The 13,285-nt window shown below is 40.7% G+C and overlaps 1 protein-coding gene across 4 annotated transcripts in view; it reads right to left on the reverse strand.

Moving 5' to 3' along the window:
• apc (APC regulator of WNT signaling pathway) overlaps positions 1–13,285 on the reverse strand; it is a 43,251-nt gene that overhangs the window by 12,733 nt on the left and 17,233 nt on the right. For 3 of the 4 annotated variants that reach the window (XM_036528292.1, XM_036528293.1, XM_036528291.1), the window contains exons 3-5: positions 4,943–5,027; positions 3,173–3,374; positions 1,021–1,129 (exon numbers count right to left, since the gene is read on the reverse strand). In XM_036528292.1, coding sequence (XP_036384185.1) covers positions 1,021–1,129; positions 3,173–3,374; positions 4,943–5,027 — 396 coding nt within the window. Of the gene's footprint in view, positions 1–1,020; positions 1,130–3,172; positions 3,375–4,942; positions 5,028–7,415; positions 7,474–13,285 lie in introns of those variants that run through there. The other variant, XM_036528295.1, reaches the window with a different exon arrangement.

Raw genomic sequence — 13,285 nt, forward strand, 5'->3', positions numbered from 1 at the left:
TTTCATTGTTCATTTTCCAGGCTGTAGTTGATATGCATTAAAACTCAGGAGCAAAGTGCTTTACCTTTTTGCTCCGCAGTAAGATTTGAGGAAATTTGTGATTAGGGAAGAGACTCATTTGCAACACAATGAGCCTGTCTGGTCCAGTTAGAGCCTTTATTATCTGATTAGATTTGCAGGTTTACGCCATTAGTCAGGACTCCTGATTAAATCTAGTCTGTCACTGCTGATAGAGACTCCTCGTAGCTGCAATCCCTTCTGTGCCATGGAAGTCCGAGCAGCAGAAACCCCTTCATCTGTCTACTGGTCAAATGCCAATTTCCATCTTCTTTGGTTCCTCTTCAAACGCATGAAAGTTAAAAACCTCTGCACGTGTGCAAAATAAGATAAGACCAGCTCTCAGATAACCAGGATAAGCCACACATTCTAAGCTGCTGGGCCACCTGCATTATGACTTAGGACAGTAAACCCAGGATTAATGAAGAGGGTGTGGTGAAGGCAAATAAATTCTTCTGTGGACTTGTTTGTGCATGGTGTCCAGTCTCATAGTGGTCTGTGTTTGTACTTGAAGGTCTGTTCTGGTGGAACAGGTACATTGGTCTGGCACCTCACTCTCCCCTCTGCAACTCTCATGAAGCTTTGTGATACAGCTGGAAGAGACTCTGTCCATCTCTCTCAGACACATATATCCTAATGCACATGCACGTGCATGTGAGCAAAACACAGACACACACAGACACACACACAGACACACACACAGACACACACACAGACACACACACAGACACACACACACACAGACACACACACACACAGACACACACACACACAGACACACAGACACACACACAGACACACACACAGACACACAGACACACACACAGACACACACACAGACACACACACAGACACACACACACACAGACAGACACACACACAGACAGACACACACACAGACAGACACACACACAGACAGACACACACACACAGACACACAGATGCACGCACACACAAACTCACATTTTCTGTCAGAGGAAGACTATCAATCCTCTTGGTGAGGTTCTGGAGCTGTGCGTAGTACCAGTCTTTCTCTTTCTCCTCTTTCTCCAGCTCCGCCATTAACAAAGACCTATGACACACAGTATGACCATTAGGAACTCAAGGAGCAAGTTGGGACACAACCTTACAAAAAGATGTTAAAATCTTAATACTTAAACAGAATGCAAGCATTTCAGTGATTAATATGAGCTCTCCTTCACTAGACATCCTTTTAAATAAAACCATGTACACGCGGTAAAAAAAAGACTAAGCCCAACTGTTGATAGTCAGTTAAAGGTACCCTGTGTGTCACCTGGCCTACACTTGTCTCCAAACTGTATTAAAGCCGCACAATGCAACTGGACTAAACCAAGAACTAGAAACATGAACAAGTTATTCAGATTTTTTTTTTTTTTAAAACAAAAGGGTAAAATTGGGTTCCATTTGCCTGCATGTGACAGGAACGCTTGACACGTGCCTACCGAGAGTCACGTGCGAGCCAGTAAGTAATGCAGTTTGCACACACGACTGATCTTTGATGGCAGTGGTGCGGTCTCAGTGTAACGATTTGAGAAAGCTCTGCTCAGAGCTGTCCATTACCATTTGCTAGCCAGGGAAAAAACTTGGAAATTAGAGGAGATCTGAGTGAATGGATATCTGAGGAGCTACATTTGATTTTAAGATGAAAAGGGACTGCAATAGAGCAAGGCTGCAGATACAGCAATGCAGATGCACCGAATGTCCAAGTCCATTAACCTTTCGTTTCACTTCTTTTCCCCAGCATCGCATCTGTTGTGAAGAGTGCCGTGCTAAAGACAACGTGATGGAATCTAAAAACCGAAATTATACGGACAACACATTTGCTTCTAGCTTAATTTTTCAGCATCAGCCTGCTTTAGATAACGCAAAGACAAAGGAATAGCTGTATAGTGTGACTGGGGTGATTGTGAATAACTAAATATCTTGCAATGCGGCTTGACATTAGTTAATTCTAACAATAAAAAACCACTAGATGCAGTAAAGAGAAGTACAATATTCTTTTATCTCAATAACAAAAAAGTTGAATAAATATATCAATGTCATGTGCCATAATAATGTGACCATTTTCACTGTGGATAAACATACCATCTTACACATGCGTGTTATTCATTGAGGTTGCTAACAACACAGAAATCTAATAATAAACCACCAGTCAGACAAGGCCCAACAAAGAGTATATCTGTATCATCTGATGTTCATATGAAGAGCTGAGTGTTTTCAAAAACAGTGAGCTGCCTGTCTGTGGGTGACACATGCCTGACGGGCATAGCCACTAACAGCAGTGACCCAGTACTGACGCCTTTCCTGGAGTCCGAGGGAGAATGAGCTACTCTGAAGAGAGGGCTACATTTAAAGCTGACTCATAATGCACTCATATCTCCCATGGGTCTTACGGTCACAGTCACTTTCAAAAAAGTAACTATGGCAAAAAAAAATTTTAAAAATCGCTTTTTTTCAGTTACGCTTTTTTTTTTCAGTATGCGATGTGAATTTATATATCATATACATAAATATATCAAATCAAAAAGTGCACAGGGTAAAGGTTTATGGTTGAGACAATCCCCTGAAGAGGAAGTGTATTACTTATAAAAGTAGAAATTGCTTGTGTATTTCAGTATAACAAAATGTTACATTTAGTAAGAATAAAATTTAAATATTATAGCCTGTTAAACTATAATTACCTCAACAAATGTAGAATCTGAATTGAACATAGTCAAGCACATAAAGCTTTTACACAAATTTTACCAGTCAAGAAACATGCCATGAAGAGCTTCTAAAATCTTACAACATGATGTGCCTGCTGTTAGAGCTTTTACTCATACTTTCACTATGAACGTCTCATATGAAAGTCACTTCATTTCACACAAGTCAGACTATTATTGGTTTGAGTCATTTTGTCCACAGTTCCCCAGGTCTCACAAGCTGGAGATACTGAATAAATGTAACAAAATAAAAACTGGCAACACATTTCCTGAAATCAGTAAGAGGTAAAAAATAACATGCTCAAGGAATAAAGAATCTTAACCATGCCTAATGCTGCACACTTACATACCGAGTAACACTAGGGCAACACCTTTGTTGTGGGTGAACTAACCTCTCCTTCTCCAGCTCCTCTAGGTAGCCGGCACTTTCACGACTCCCGTTCACCACCCCTCTCCTGGTGAAGGAGCCAGTGGGGACAGGGCTGCTGTCCCCGGAGCGCCCAGAGACAGAGCCCTCACGACTATCATACGAGCGCATGGGGACCTTGGGCCTCAGTTTCACGCCAGGAAAGTTGCTGGGATCCAGGCTCATTTCTGAGGAGGAAACAAATATTGTGGGCACTTGGATATTCTGCTGCAGAGACAGTGGGCAGATTTAATGTCATATTTTAGTGGTCAGACACAAGAAAAGAATAGAGAAGATCTCAAATGAAGGAAGCTTTCACAGAAAATGCCCAGAAGAACAGGAATACACACACTCAATGAAGACAATAAAAATTGTACATCTCTGTAAAACTTGCAGTGAACATCAAGTTTAACTTTTGAGGAAAAGAACAAAAATTTCAGCATAACACTATTCTGATGTCAATTCCAATACATTCAACCCATGAAAAGCACTCAGCAGATCTTGAATTATGTATTTAAGTATTGATCGAATGGATATGCTTACCTAGGATGCTGAATGCATGTGTAATGCATTTACATTACCTGCGATGATATAAGTGCTTTTAATGGAGAATATTAAGTGCAACAATTACATGTTTGGCAATTCATTTGGCTGCTTAATTCAAAGTCCTTTTGAAGGGACATGACTTAGCCTACACAATTTATGGAACTTCTTAAATGTGAGACATTAATTCCTCAGCTGACACACTCACACTAAAATACACAGCAGTACAACAAAACCTAGATCTAACTGAACCAAGTACACTGCCAAATAATGAAGCGTTGTTGAGGCAGCTGTATTATTTAGGTGTAGGAGATGTCAAAATGTCTCCAACTAAGTCTGTAACAAGAAGATCTGACTCATCTAATTTGTGCCTTCTCTTTTGGACCCTGTTATTGCCCTGCTCCAAAAAAAAAAAGTTCTCTTCAACAAAACTGCACATCCTGGATCGTTACTCTGTGACTTTTCAAGTCTACTCAAAGTCCTGTTTATATTTCCCTTTCTGCCAGATTCTTAAAGTTAAAAGGACACTGCCCGCTGCTAGATTTTTTTTTTTTTTTTTTTTTTTTTTTAAAATTAAATTCTGCTTTAATCTCTGGAAGCTTCTGGAACTAATCCAACTGTCTTTTTCGAAATCAGAGTCAAATTTTCAAAATAAAGATCATCATATACTTAATTAGGGTCCAAAAACACTCACCAGTCTCATTATCTCTGGTTCCTATTGGTTTTTCTAATTCAGGTCAATGGCAGGACCATCTTCTAGTTGTGAAATCTTATGTTAACTACCTCTGTACAATCTAGTCTAGTCACAAGCTACATATCAGTGCAATGCAAATATATCTACTGTGTGAATATATGTCTTAATTCAACAACTAAGTAGCTAGTTTTAGTCTGAGAGGTAGTTGACCTTTACCTTGCCCGTAACATTGCATATTTTAATAGCTGATCTACTATTGATATAAATATCTGGAGACACTTGATTCCAACTTCATTCTTTATGTAGTTAACTAGCTAGCTAGTAGTAGTAACAAACATCATTATGTTTTAGCCATCAGCGTTAGCTGTATTCCGTTTCAAAGTGATCAAAGTGTGGTGAAATATAAATCTGTGAAGAGTAGCCATTTTACAGAATGATACATGGATAATGATCAATTTTCACAAAGACTGGATACAAGAGAGTGTGGATTTCCCAGAATGCACTGACTCAGACCCTTACCTTTCAGTCTCTCTAGTAGATCAATTTGACCTGAGGACTCCATGGACTCCTCTTCAATGCTTCCTTGTAGCTGCTTCAGCACCTCCTGGAGCAGAGAAAGACGCTCAATCAGATTACCTATTAACATACTGGGGCTGGATGTACAGAGATCTGTGCAGTTCTTCACATGAACATGATCCCCAATGAACTTCGGCATAGGTTGTACTGCTGAGAAGACTACCAATCTACACAGTCCAGGTTTGAACCACTTTGAAACTAAACGGTACATTTGTGGTCCTCAAGCAATAGTGCACCTCCTACAAGCAACCCATTTAAAATCAAAACACCCTCCACTCGTCAGCTATCTACGCAATGATAGATACAGGGCTGGTTTCACAGACAGTGATTAAGCACAGTCCTAGACTCAGGAATTCCTCTGTATGGAAATCTCCATTAAGAAAAATGTCTTTGTGTACGACTAGGCCTAATCCTTGTCTGCAAAACTGGCCCATAGCTTGTAAACACCTGACACTGAAATTTTTCAATATCTGAATTGAAAAAACACAGATGAGGTAGTAATATAATACAGATAGGGGAATAAAAATGTCTGTCCTTTAAACCTTGGACACATATCACAATATTTACTCATAATATCAAAAAAAAAAAAAAAAAAAACTCCACTACAGTTAGTCTGCAACACTGGTTTCATGATAGGCGTGACTGCTGCACCGCGTGTCCATACCAGAATGTGATAAATCAAGCGTTTAGAGTGGGTCTGTGGGTACTGCTGAAGTTCAGTCCTTGTAAAGTGGGAATTCTTATGCGATGTGACAGAAGTCAAACCAAGCTGGGTGACGGTGCAGGAAGGAGAAAGTCACGTGGCAACAGCCAGGATGGTGCAGAAAAAACCACTGACCACAATGGCTGCATTCAAACCCAGCAAATAATCATCCAGTGGCAGGGAAGCCCACTTAGCAACTTAAGAAAAAAAAGCAACAGTTGTCTAACTTTTGGTTTGATTTACTTAGTTGCTATTTTTAAGGTTTTAAGCTGATGCCAGTAAAAATACATGTGTTAAATAAACACATAAAAGGCACTGAGATAGTGATGTCTTCTGGTCATATTAATTCAGAGGATTAGATAGTAATACGTTTGCAATATAATTGTCATTATTGCTTACTATATACTCTATACCTGAGCATAAGTCTAGAGTCTAGAATAATATCAAAAATTCTTACAACAAATTAGAACTTCCTGTCTTTTAGAGTAATACTGAGGGTTAGAGTGGTGTTCCATGAGACTGTCCATTTTCGCTGATGTCATCAAATGGCTTCTCCCACAGAAATAATTACAAATATATTTTAATCCAACAGATGCATTTTGGTTTAATTCTTTGATTTTGTGTTTTTGCATCTGATCTTGAACTGCCTCTGAAGACAGTGGGGCATTTTGATCGTCCTTTTAAAACTCGCATTTACTTTTGCACAGCATGAGACGTTGATCCACAACACTTCACACTATCTTTGTCTCCGATCTTGCGGTAGTACAAAAATGTAGGCAAATAATAATAGGCAAAATGCTGTATGAAGAATCACTTTGATTAATGTACTTGAAAACATCACAAAGCAAAAAAAAAAAAAGTCTTGCAACCACCTTTACTAATTATTGATTTATCTTCTCCAAATTGTTTTGCTGAACACTGTATCGGAAACATTTTTTCCATTAGGTATCACATTCTTGCTTTTAGGTTCAATAAGCACATCTCCCTCCTGATTGCTTTTCATTATTGTAAACTGTTCCCAGCATCAGAACCTGTTTGAGGACTGGGACTTTGTTCTAGTTCTGATGCTATGCCAATAGCATTTCATTAATCTGTACATAGATGAATCGAGGTTGAAGGCTCTTCAATGGCCTTTAATGGTGCAATATTACATGCAAACAAGATCAAACTGCAACTCCAGCAAATGGGGATTCTGAAAACACAGAGCCTCTATCTTCACATCTTCAAAGGCACGTCCTCACGGGGTTGGGATATCCTCACAGCCCTGTTTGATGTGGCTGTGTCTTCTCTTGCATTTCCCACCACAGAAGAAAAGACCCCTCTTTAATCTGCAGCCTCCCTCACAGTCTCTGCTCGGGACTGGTGCTGAAAAAACCGGCCTTCAGAAGGTATGCATTTGCTTATTTGGCTTTCTTGTTGAACTCAAACACATAAAAGGCATCGGGACCAGTGCTGTTTTGCTTGGTTTAATCCAGAAGCTTTTTAATGTCAGACCTTTTGCTGCTAAAGTGCCAGACAAAACAAATCTTTACTACTGGAAATTGTGTCCTAGAATGTCCATGGCAGACAGAGGAAGACAGACCATATACATTTGTGCTGAAGCATGCATGTCTTGTCGATGTCTGTTACATCTGATAAACTCACGCATCTTAGTGAAACAAAGAAAACACTGCTTTTACGAGCAGCAAGAAAGCTCCTTCAGAGACAACTCACCACAATGAAGCAACTGCGGCAGCCTTTGTTCTTGTGAAAGAGTCTCATCCCAGTTAGGTGTCCTGACCATTGCTATAGATTAAAAGACGAAGATGTGCCGTCAACACAGACAATCCCAAGAAGCGCCTTTGAACAACAGGAAGCCGGAATGGTGTCTGACACACAATCCTGTCTCAGGAAGCGGGCAGCCATCCCGCCCAGCTCCATGCAAATCAGCCTAACGCGCCGGGAAGACAATGCGCCCGCAGCTGCCCTCCATTAGGCCAAAATGATACTGCTCCCAGATCCCCCTTGGGCATCCTGCCCTGGCAATGTGCAAGATGACCTCTGGCTCTCAGCCTTGTCCATGCATCCAGGGGGTGGTGCCTGAATGCTGGACATGCACTCCTATGGAGGGTGAGACAGAAACTGCCTTTTATTCTGCCTTTAACAACACCAAGAAGCACCTAACTACCATGTGATCGTTGTGGGAGGCGCTTTTATTTTCTGGGTCTTGTTGTTCAACAGCCGGTCTGATGTTTTGCACTGAGAGATGTGACGTATGTCTGTACTGGAAACTGATTGAATACAATGCCTTTATTATCATAATGAATCACATGAGGCTGAGTATCGCATTCTGTTATGATTCATGGTACAGCCTATGAAGACTAATCACTCTAAAATAAAGGCAGCACAAAGGAAAATGTGCACTAAAATTAGATGGCTTTGGATCTGACACCGTAACATGGCCACAGTCAGTCATTTCCATTTGGAAAATGAAACCTATAATCTACCGAGATAAACATGGACAACCCAGTATTCAGATCTTAATCTGCAGCATTTTAACCAATTAGTCAAGGCCACGGCCAATTTGAAGAATCTTTCACATGCTCATTAATTGGTCCTTCGATTTGAAATATCACAAACAACATTCTAGAAGTAAACATTCATGAATGACTGTTTGGCACCCATGCGAACACTGACTGAAAGTTACTCTACCCTCAGAGATCATGGTTTGGCTATGGTATGTCACTCTGTAGGGTTACTGTTAGCAGGCTATATAAAAGTAACTAACACAATTATAGTTGTATTCTGATATTAAATAGCTGTTTTCAGCTTGACACTCTTTTGGCATGTTATTTGCCATTTTGTACCTAGGGTGTTATTGGCCATGTGACACCCTTAAGGAAGATTATCATGACAACCATCATGAGTCGCTGAGTGAGAGAATCTACAAATGTACAAATGAAGTACATAAAAATAATAAAGTTAAAGTTGCAGCCTGGACAAAAATACAGCTTAACTGCCCTACCAGAGGCAAAACACTATAGTTGCAAGGGACTGGACCAATCAGTGTGCCCGCAGATGCACAGTGGAGATGCTTCTTAAAATGTCACATTATACTCCCAGTAACGGAAATCAATTCGCTGTCTAAAAAGCCTCTATCCGGCAAAGTCACAGTCGGGCTGGCTGGAGTATCCTGTTTCTTTCTTCTTGCGTGTCATCTGATCAGAAGTCAACAAAAGACCTCTGCATCTCTGACCTTCAGACAGGCTTTCAATGTTGTTTGTGTGCCTAAAAGGGAAGAGAGGGGTGCAACCAGACTGAAGGTAGGATGCCCTTGGAATATAAATCACATGACGTACACGCGGTGTGCAATGAGGAAAAAACAAGCATTGCGTCATGAGAGTGCTGGAGGGCACAGCTGTACTAAAAACTTCTTCACAAGAGCACTGAATGTTTGCTGAAATTAAATTAACGAGAACTATGTAACATTTTTCCACTGAACTGTGAACTATGAGGGAAGTTGCACTAGAAACCACCAAAATTTACTACCTGAGAATCATGATTGGGTGCATTCGACACACTTGTGCTAATTTTCAGGAGCTGGGCATGTTCAATGATCTACATAAACTGTTGACCTATGGGCATCAAAAACAAAGGTTATGCAACCGAATTCGTAAACAGGAGTTTTCCAAAACTTAGATGCTGCAGATGAGAACACGTCTTAATTTCTTACTAAACAGTTCTTTGTTGAGACATTGAAGTCACCTGAATGGGAAGCTGGTTTTCACCTCGAGTGACTGTGATTAGGTTGGCAAAGCTGAGCAGAGTGTGGCAGATGCCCGGTTTTAAACTGGAATAAGGATTCCCTAATCTTGATCCCGTTTCTGCCACATCTTGGCATATCACTCGGAATGAACCTGAGCCAATCTGCTTTATGCATTCCCCGTGATTGGATCACACTTTCCAGAGCCTACAACAGGACACTTAATGGGGGTAACTGGTGGCAAATTGCACTATTATTTTATTTATAAACTCAATTCTATGGTACAAGAAATGATAGGTGGTTAAGGTCAAGGTCCAAAAAGAAAAGGATTTCTATTTAGCAAGATGCTACATATAGTGTAACCTGAGGAGGATGGTAACATCAAGGCCAGCTGAACCACTTACTTTTATTTACCTGGTGCAAGGAACTGTGAGGTAACAACATCAGGATTTGATGCAGAAGATGCAGTATTAATTAGTTGGTGAAATCACCCTCAGTGGTAAGATATTAATGTAAACAACGGAAAGCCTGATGGTAAAGTGTGTGGCAGGCACATAACAGTTTCACAGCCCACTGGTATTCCATCTCATTTTCTTCAGGCCATTCATTGTGAAAGATGAACTCCAGTGTCCACAATTTAACATGAAAATTAAAGTGAATAATCTAAGGTATCCTGTGTTTGCAAAAAGTAAAGACGACTGTAAACAGTTGGTAGTCAGCTTTTTATGGGAAATTTGTAGCCATCTGTGCCCAGAGTTTTGGAATGGAAAAAGCCATCACTGTAATGACTACCTGGCTGAAATGCACATGCCACACTGTATCACACAGTTCTTCTGACTGATGCACAAAGAATTTCTCCATCACTACCACTGTGTTCAAGATAGCATGCCAGCCATTTCAAACTTGCAAATCTTTTCATCATGTACAGAGGAAGTTCAAAATTAGACTAGCTAGCCGCCACTTCCCTTAGCCATTCAGCTGGTTGAGCACAAAGTGCCATGAGATAAGCATTAAGCCAAATACAATTACAGAATGCAATCTGAGGAATCTGTGTCTAACCAAGACGATGCTGCCATCCAGTGACAGCTCTGGCCTCATCAATAATAACTCCTCTTCCCTTCTGTCAAGGTACACTGGACTGAGCTATTCAGTGTACAGGTGTGAAAATGGGATTCCCAAAAATACAGAACACTCACCACTCAAAGATAAAGTAAGTAGTTGGTGACATGTCTAGGACATAAATGACAATAAATGCAAAATATTAGAGACACCCTGCCTCACAGTCTATCTGGCCAAACATGACAGCCTGGCTAATACCTATAAGTGCACTCACCTGCAAGCTACCAGAAGAGTACATTAATATGGGGCTGGTTTCTTTTCAACTATACAGTCATTAGAAGGTTCTGGAGGAGGACAGTACTGGTGTGGCAAACTTGTGTGGCTGAAATGACTCAAACCATTCAATGCAAATTATTAAGGTTAAGTGGTAACAGACAGAAGGATAAAAAACCCTTGGGTGATGTAATCTGTTATCTTAGCCATCAATGGCTCAATTTCCTGCCAATAATCCCGGTAATAATAATAAAACCTACAATAATAAAATATTATTAGTACATCACAACCACAGTAATGCAGTGCATCTCGAAATGAATGGGTTATGTATACTGTATGAATTCTTCGAAATTCTCTCTACACTTTCGTTGATTTTTTTAAGGTTAACTGCCAGATGACAGAAAATACAGGAAACAGAATACGCACCTTTATCTTAACTTTAACTGTATTGTAGGAATTATGAAACCATTCTCCACATGCAGGTTTTTATACTGCATCAATCAAATGATTTTACGATCATGAATACTCCCAAATACAGTGAAGGCTGTTCTCAAGTATATTAATAATATTATATTTCAAACTATACAGGTCACCTCCATACATATTTCCGCTCATAGCAATAAATCAAAAATATGATGCATCAAGATCAATTCAAAATTTTTGTTAAAATATTTTTGGAATACTACATTTTCAATGCTAAGCCCAAGCAATGTCACCTCATTGGCTATACATAGAACCAATTCAATCCGTGAAAAATATCACCAAAACTAAGATTTTTACGCAGTTTAATACATTTTGTTGGCCGCTTCCCCAAAGACAGCCTTACATGGGCCCACAAGGTGAACTCATTCTGTATGATAAACATAACTGAATGCCCTACATGTGAAGAGTGAAATGTTTACGGAGGCTTCCTGATGTTGACACTGACTCTACCCAGGTCGTCTGTGGTCTTGCACGCAACAACGATACAAGCTTCAGTTTGCTCGGTTGCGGTGAGGTTTCCTCCAGCGTTTGGTCATCAAATGGAGGGGAAGTGTGTCACAACTGGAACTGTGCAACACTGACTGTGTACAATAGCAGGAAGGAACCATTTCTATAATTAGTCACATCCTCCCTAGCCTCACAGGTGACCTCTCAGCCATTGTGCTGGACAGGGTCAGATGTTTTTCAAGAGATGTTTGCCTTGACCAGATGCACTCTGCAGAGCCACTTTTTGGTGGGTCATGACGTGCAGATAGATGTCTCCTCAGTCCACACACGCCTGAATGTTTAAATTTCGATTCAGACTCTCCCTATTATCAAGAGGAAAGGGGAAAAGATCCAGAATAGCCCTGTTAATGATACTAATTAGTCATGGCTAAGTATAAATTAGGAGTGCAAAGAACACAGGGAATAGAAGGCACCTGCCATTTACCGGGGCTTTCCTTTTCATTTGTTACAATGTGTTCAAAGCTGATAAGAATTCAAACAGCGATGATTCAGAGCCCATTTGCTTCAGCATAACTAGACAAAAAATATAGTTTATTTCTGGTGCATTCATCAAATTCAAACTAGATGTGACAAGCAAGCCAACACTGCAGTCTCAAGTATGGTTTTTAATTTGTTTCATAGAATTTTCCTTTACTAATCTACTTTTATAATCTCAAAATAGCATGCCCAGTGTGCAAAGAGTTGGACATCTGCTACTATTTTGGTGACACGATACACTGTATCATGATGCACATGGTATATCCCCTGAACTGCCAGCAGAAGGCAGCAAACCCAGACATACTCCTCTCAATATCAGGGTATGTTAACAGATGAACAGAGAAAAGCAGAACGTTGCTACACTGTCCTCAGAATGATACAAAACAGGATAAAAGTGTATTTTGAAGTGGGGGGGGGGGGGGGGGGGTTGATTCTGAAATGAGGTCAGGCTGCTTCTAATTAAACCCTGAGCTATTCCTCCTCTAAGGAAAACGACCTTGAAGGAAGATCAGGTGATATTTTCTCACTTATCCGGTTAAATTCGTCCTTCTGTCTGGGTCTGTAATAAGGGAATTAATCTACCATCACACCAATATCTAGTTGCCTTCTAATCTGAATTACGCTTCTTATTTTACCTCATCCCACAGCATTAGATCATTTGCATCTATGATTTTAAATCAATGAAAAACAAGGCACTGTCATTTAGACAGAAGACAAAGACATTCCAGACAGGAGGCAGGAGAAGGCAATAATACAGACGGCTGCACTGTACCACACTAGCAACAGATCTTGATAGAGTGTCTCTCCAGTGCCTCTGCCCCCCATTGTCTCTTCCCCTACCATGACTAACAACCAGCGATCAATACACCCCCTACTCCCCACCCGTGACCGGGTCCCCGCATGCAAACCACTGAAAGGCGCCTGCCACTAATGGCCTCTGCCGGGTCTCTAGGGGTCGGCTCGGCTTCCTGGGAGGGGCAGGTGCTGGCAGCGTGTCTCACAGTCCTCGCTGTCTCGGCATTAGCATGACGGGGGTAGCAGC

The sequence above is a fragment of the Megalops cyprinoides genome, chromosome 5 (genome assembly GCF_013368585.1).
Source record: "Megalops cyprinoides isolate fMegCyp1 chromosome 5, fMegCyp1.pri, whole genome shotgun sequence".
NCBI classification, from domain to species: domain Eukaryota; kingdom Metazoa; phylum Chordata; class Actinopteri; order Elopiformes; family Megalopidae; genus Megalops; species Megalops cyprinoides.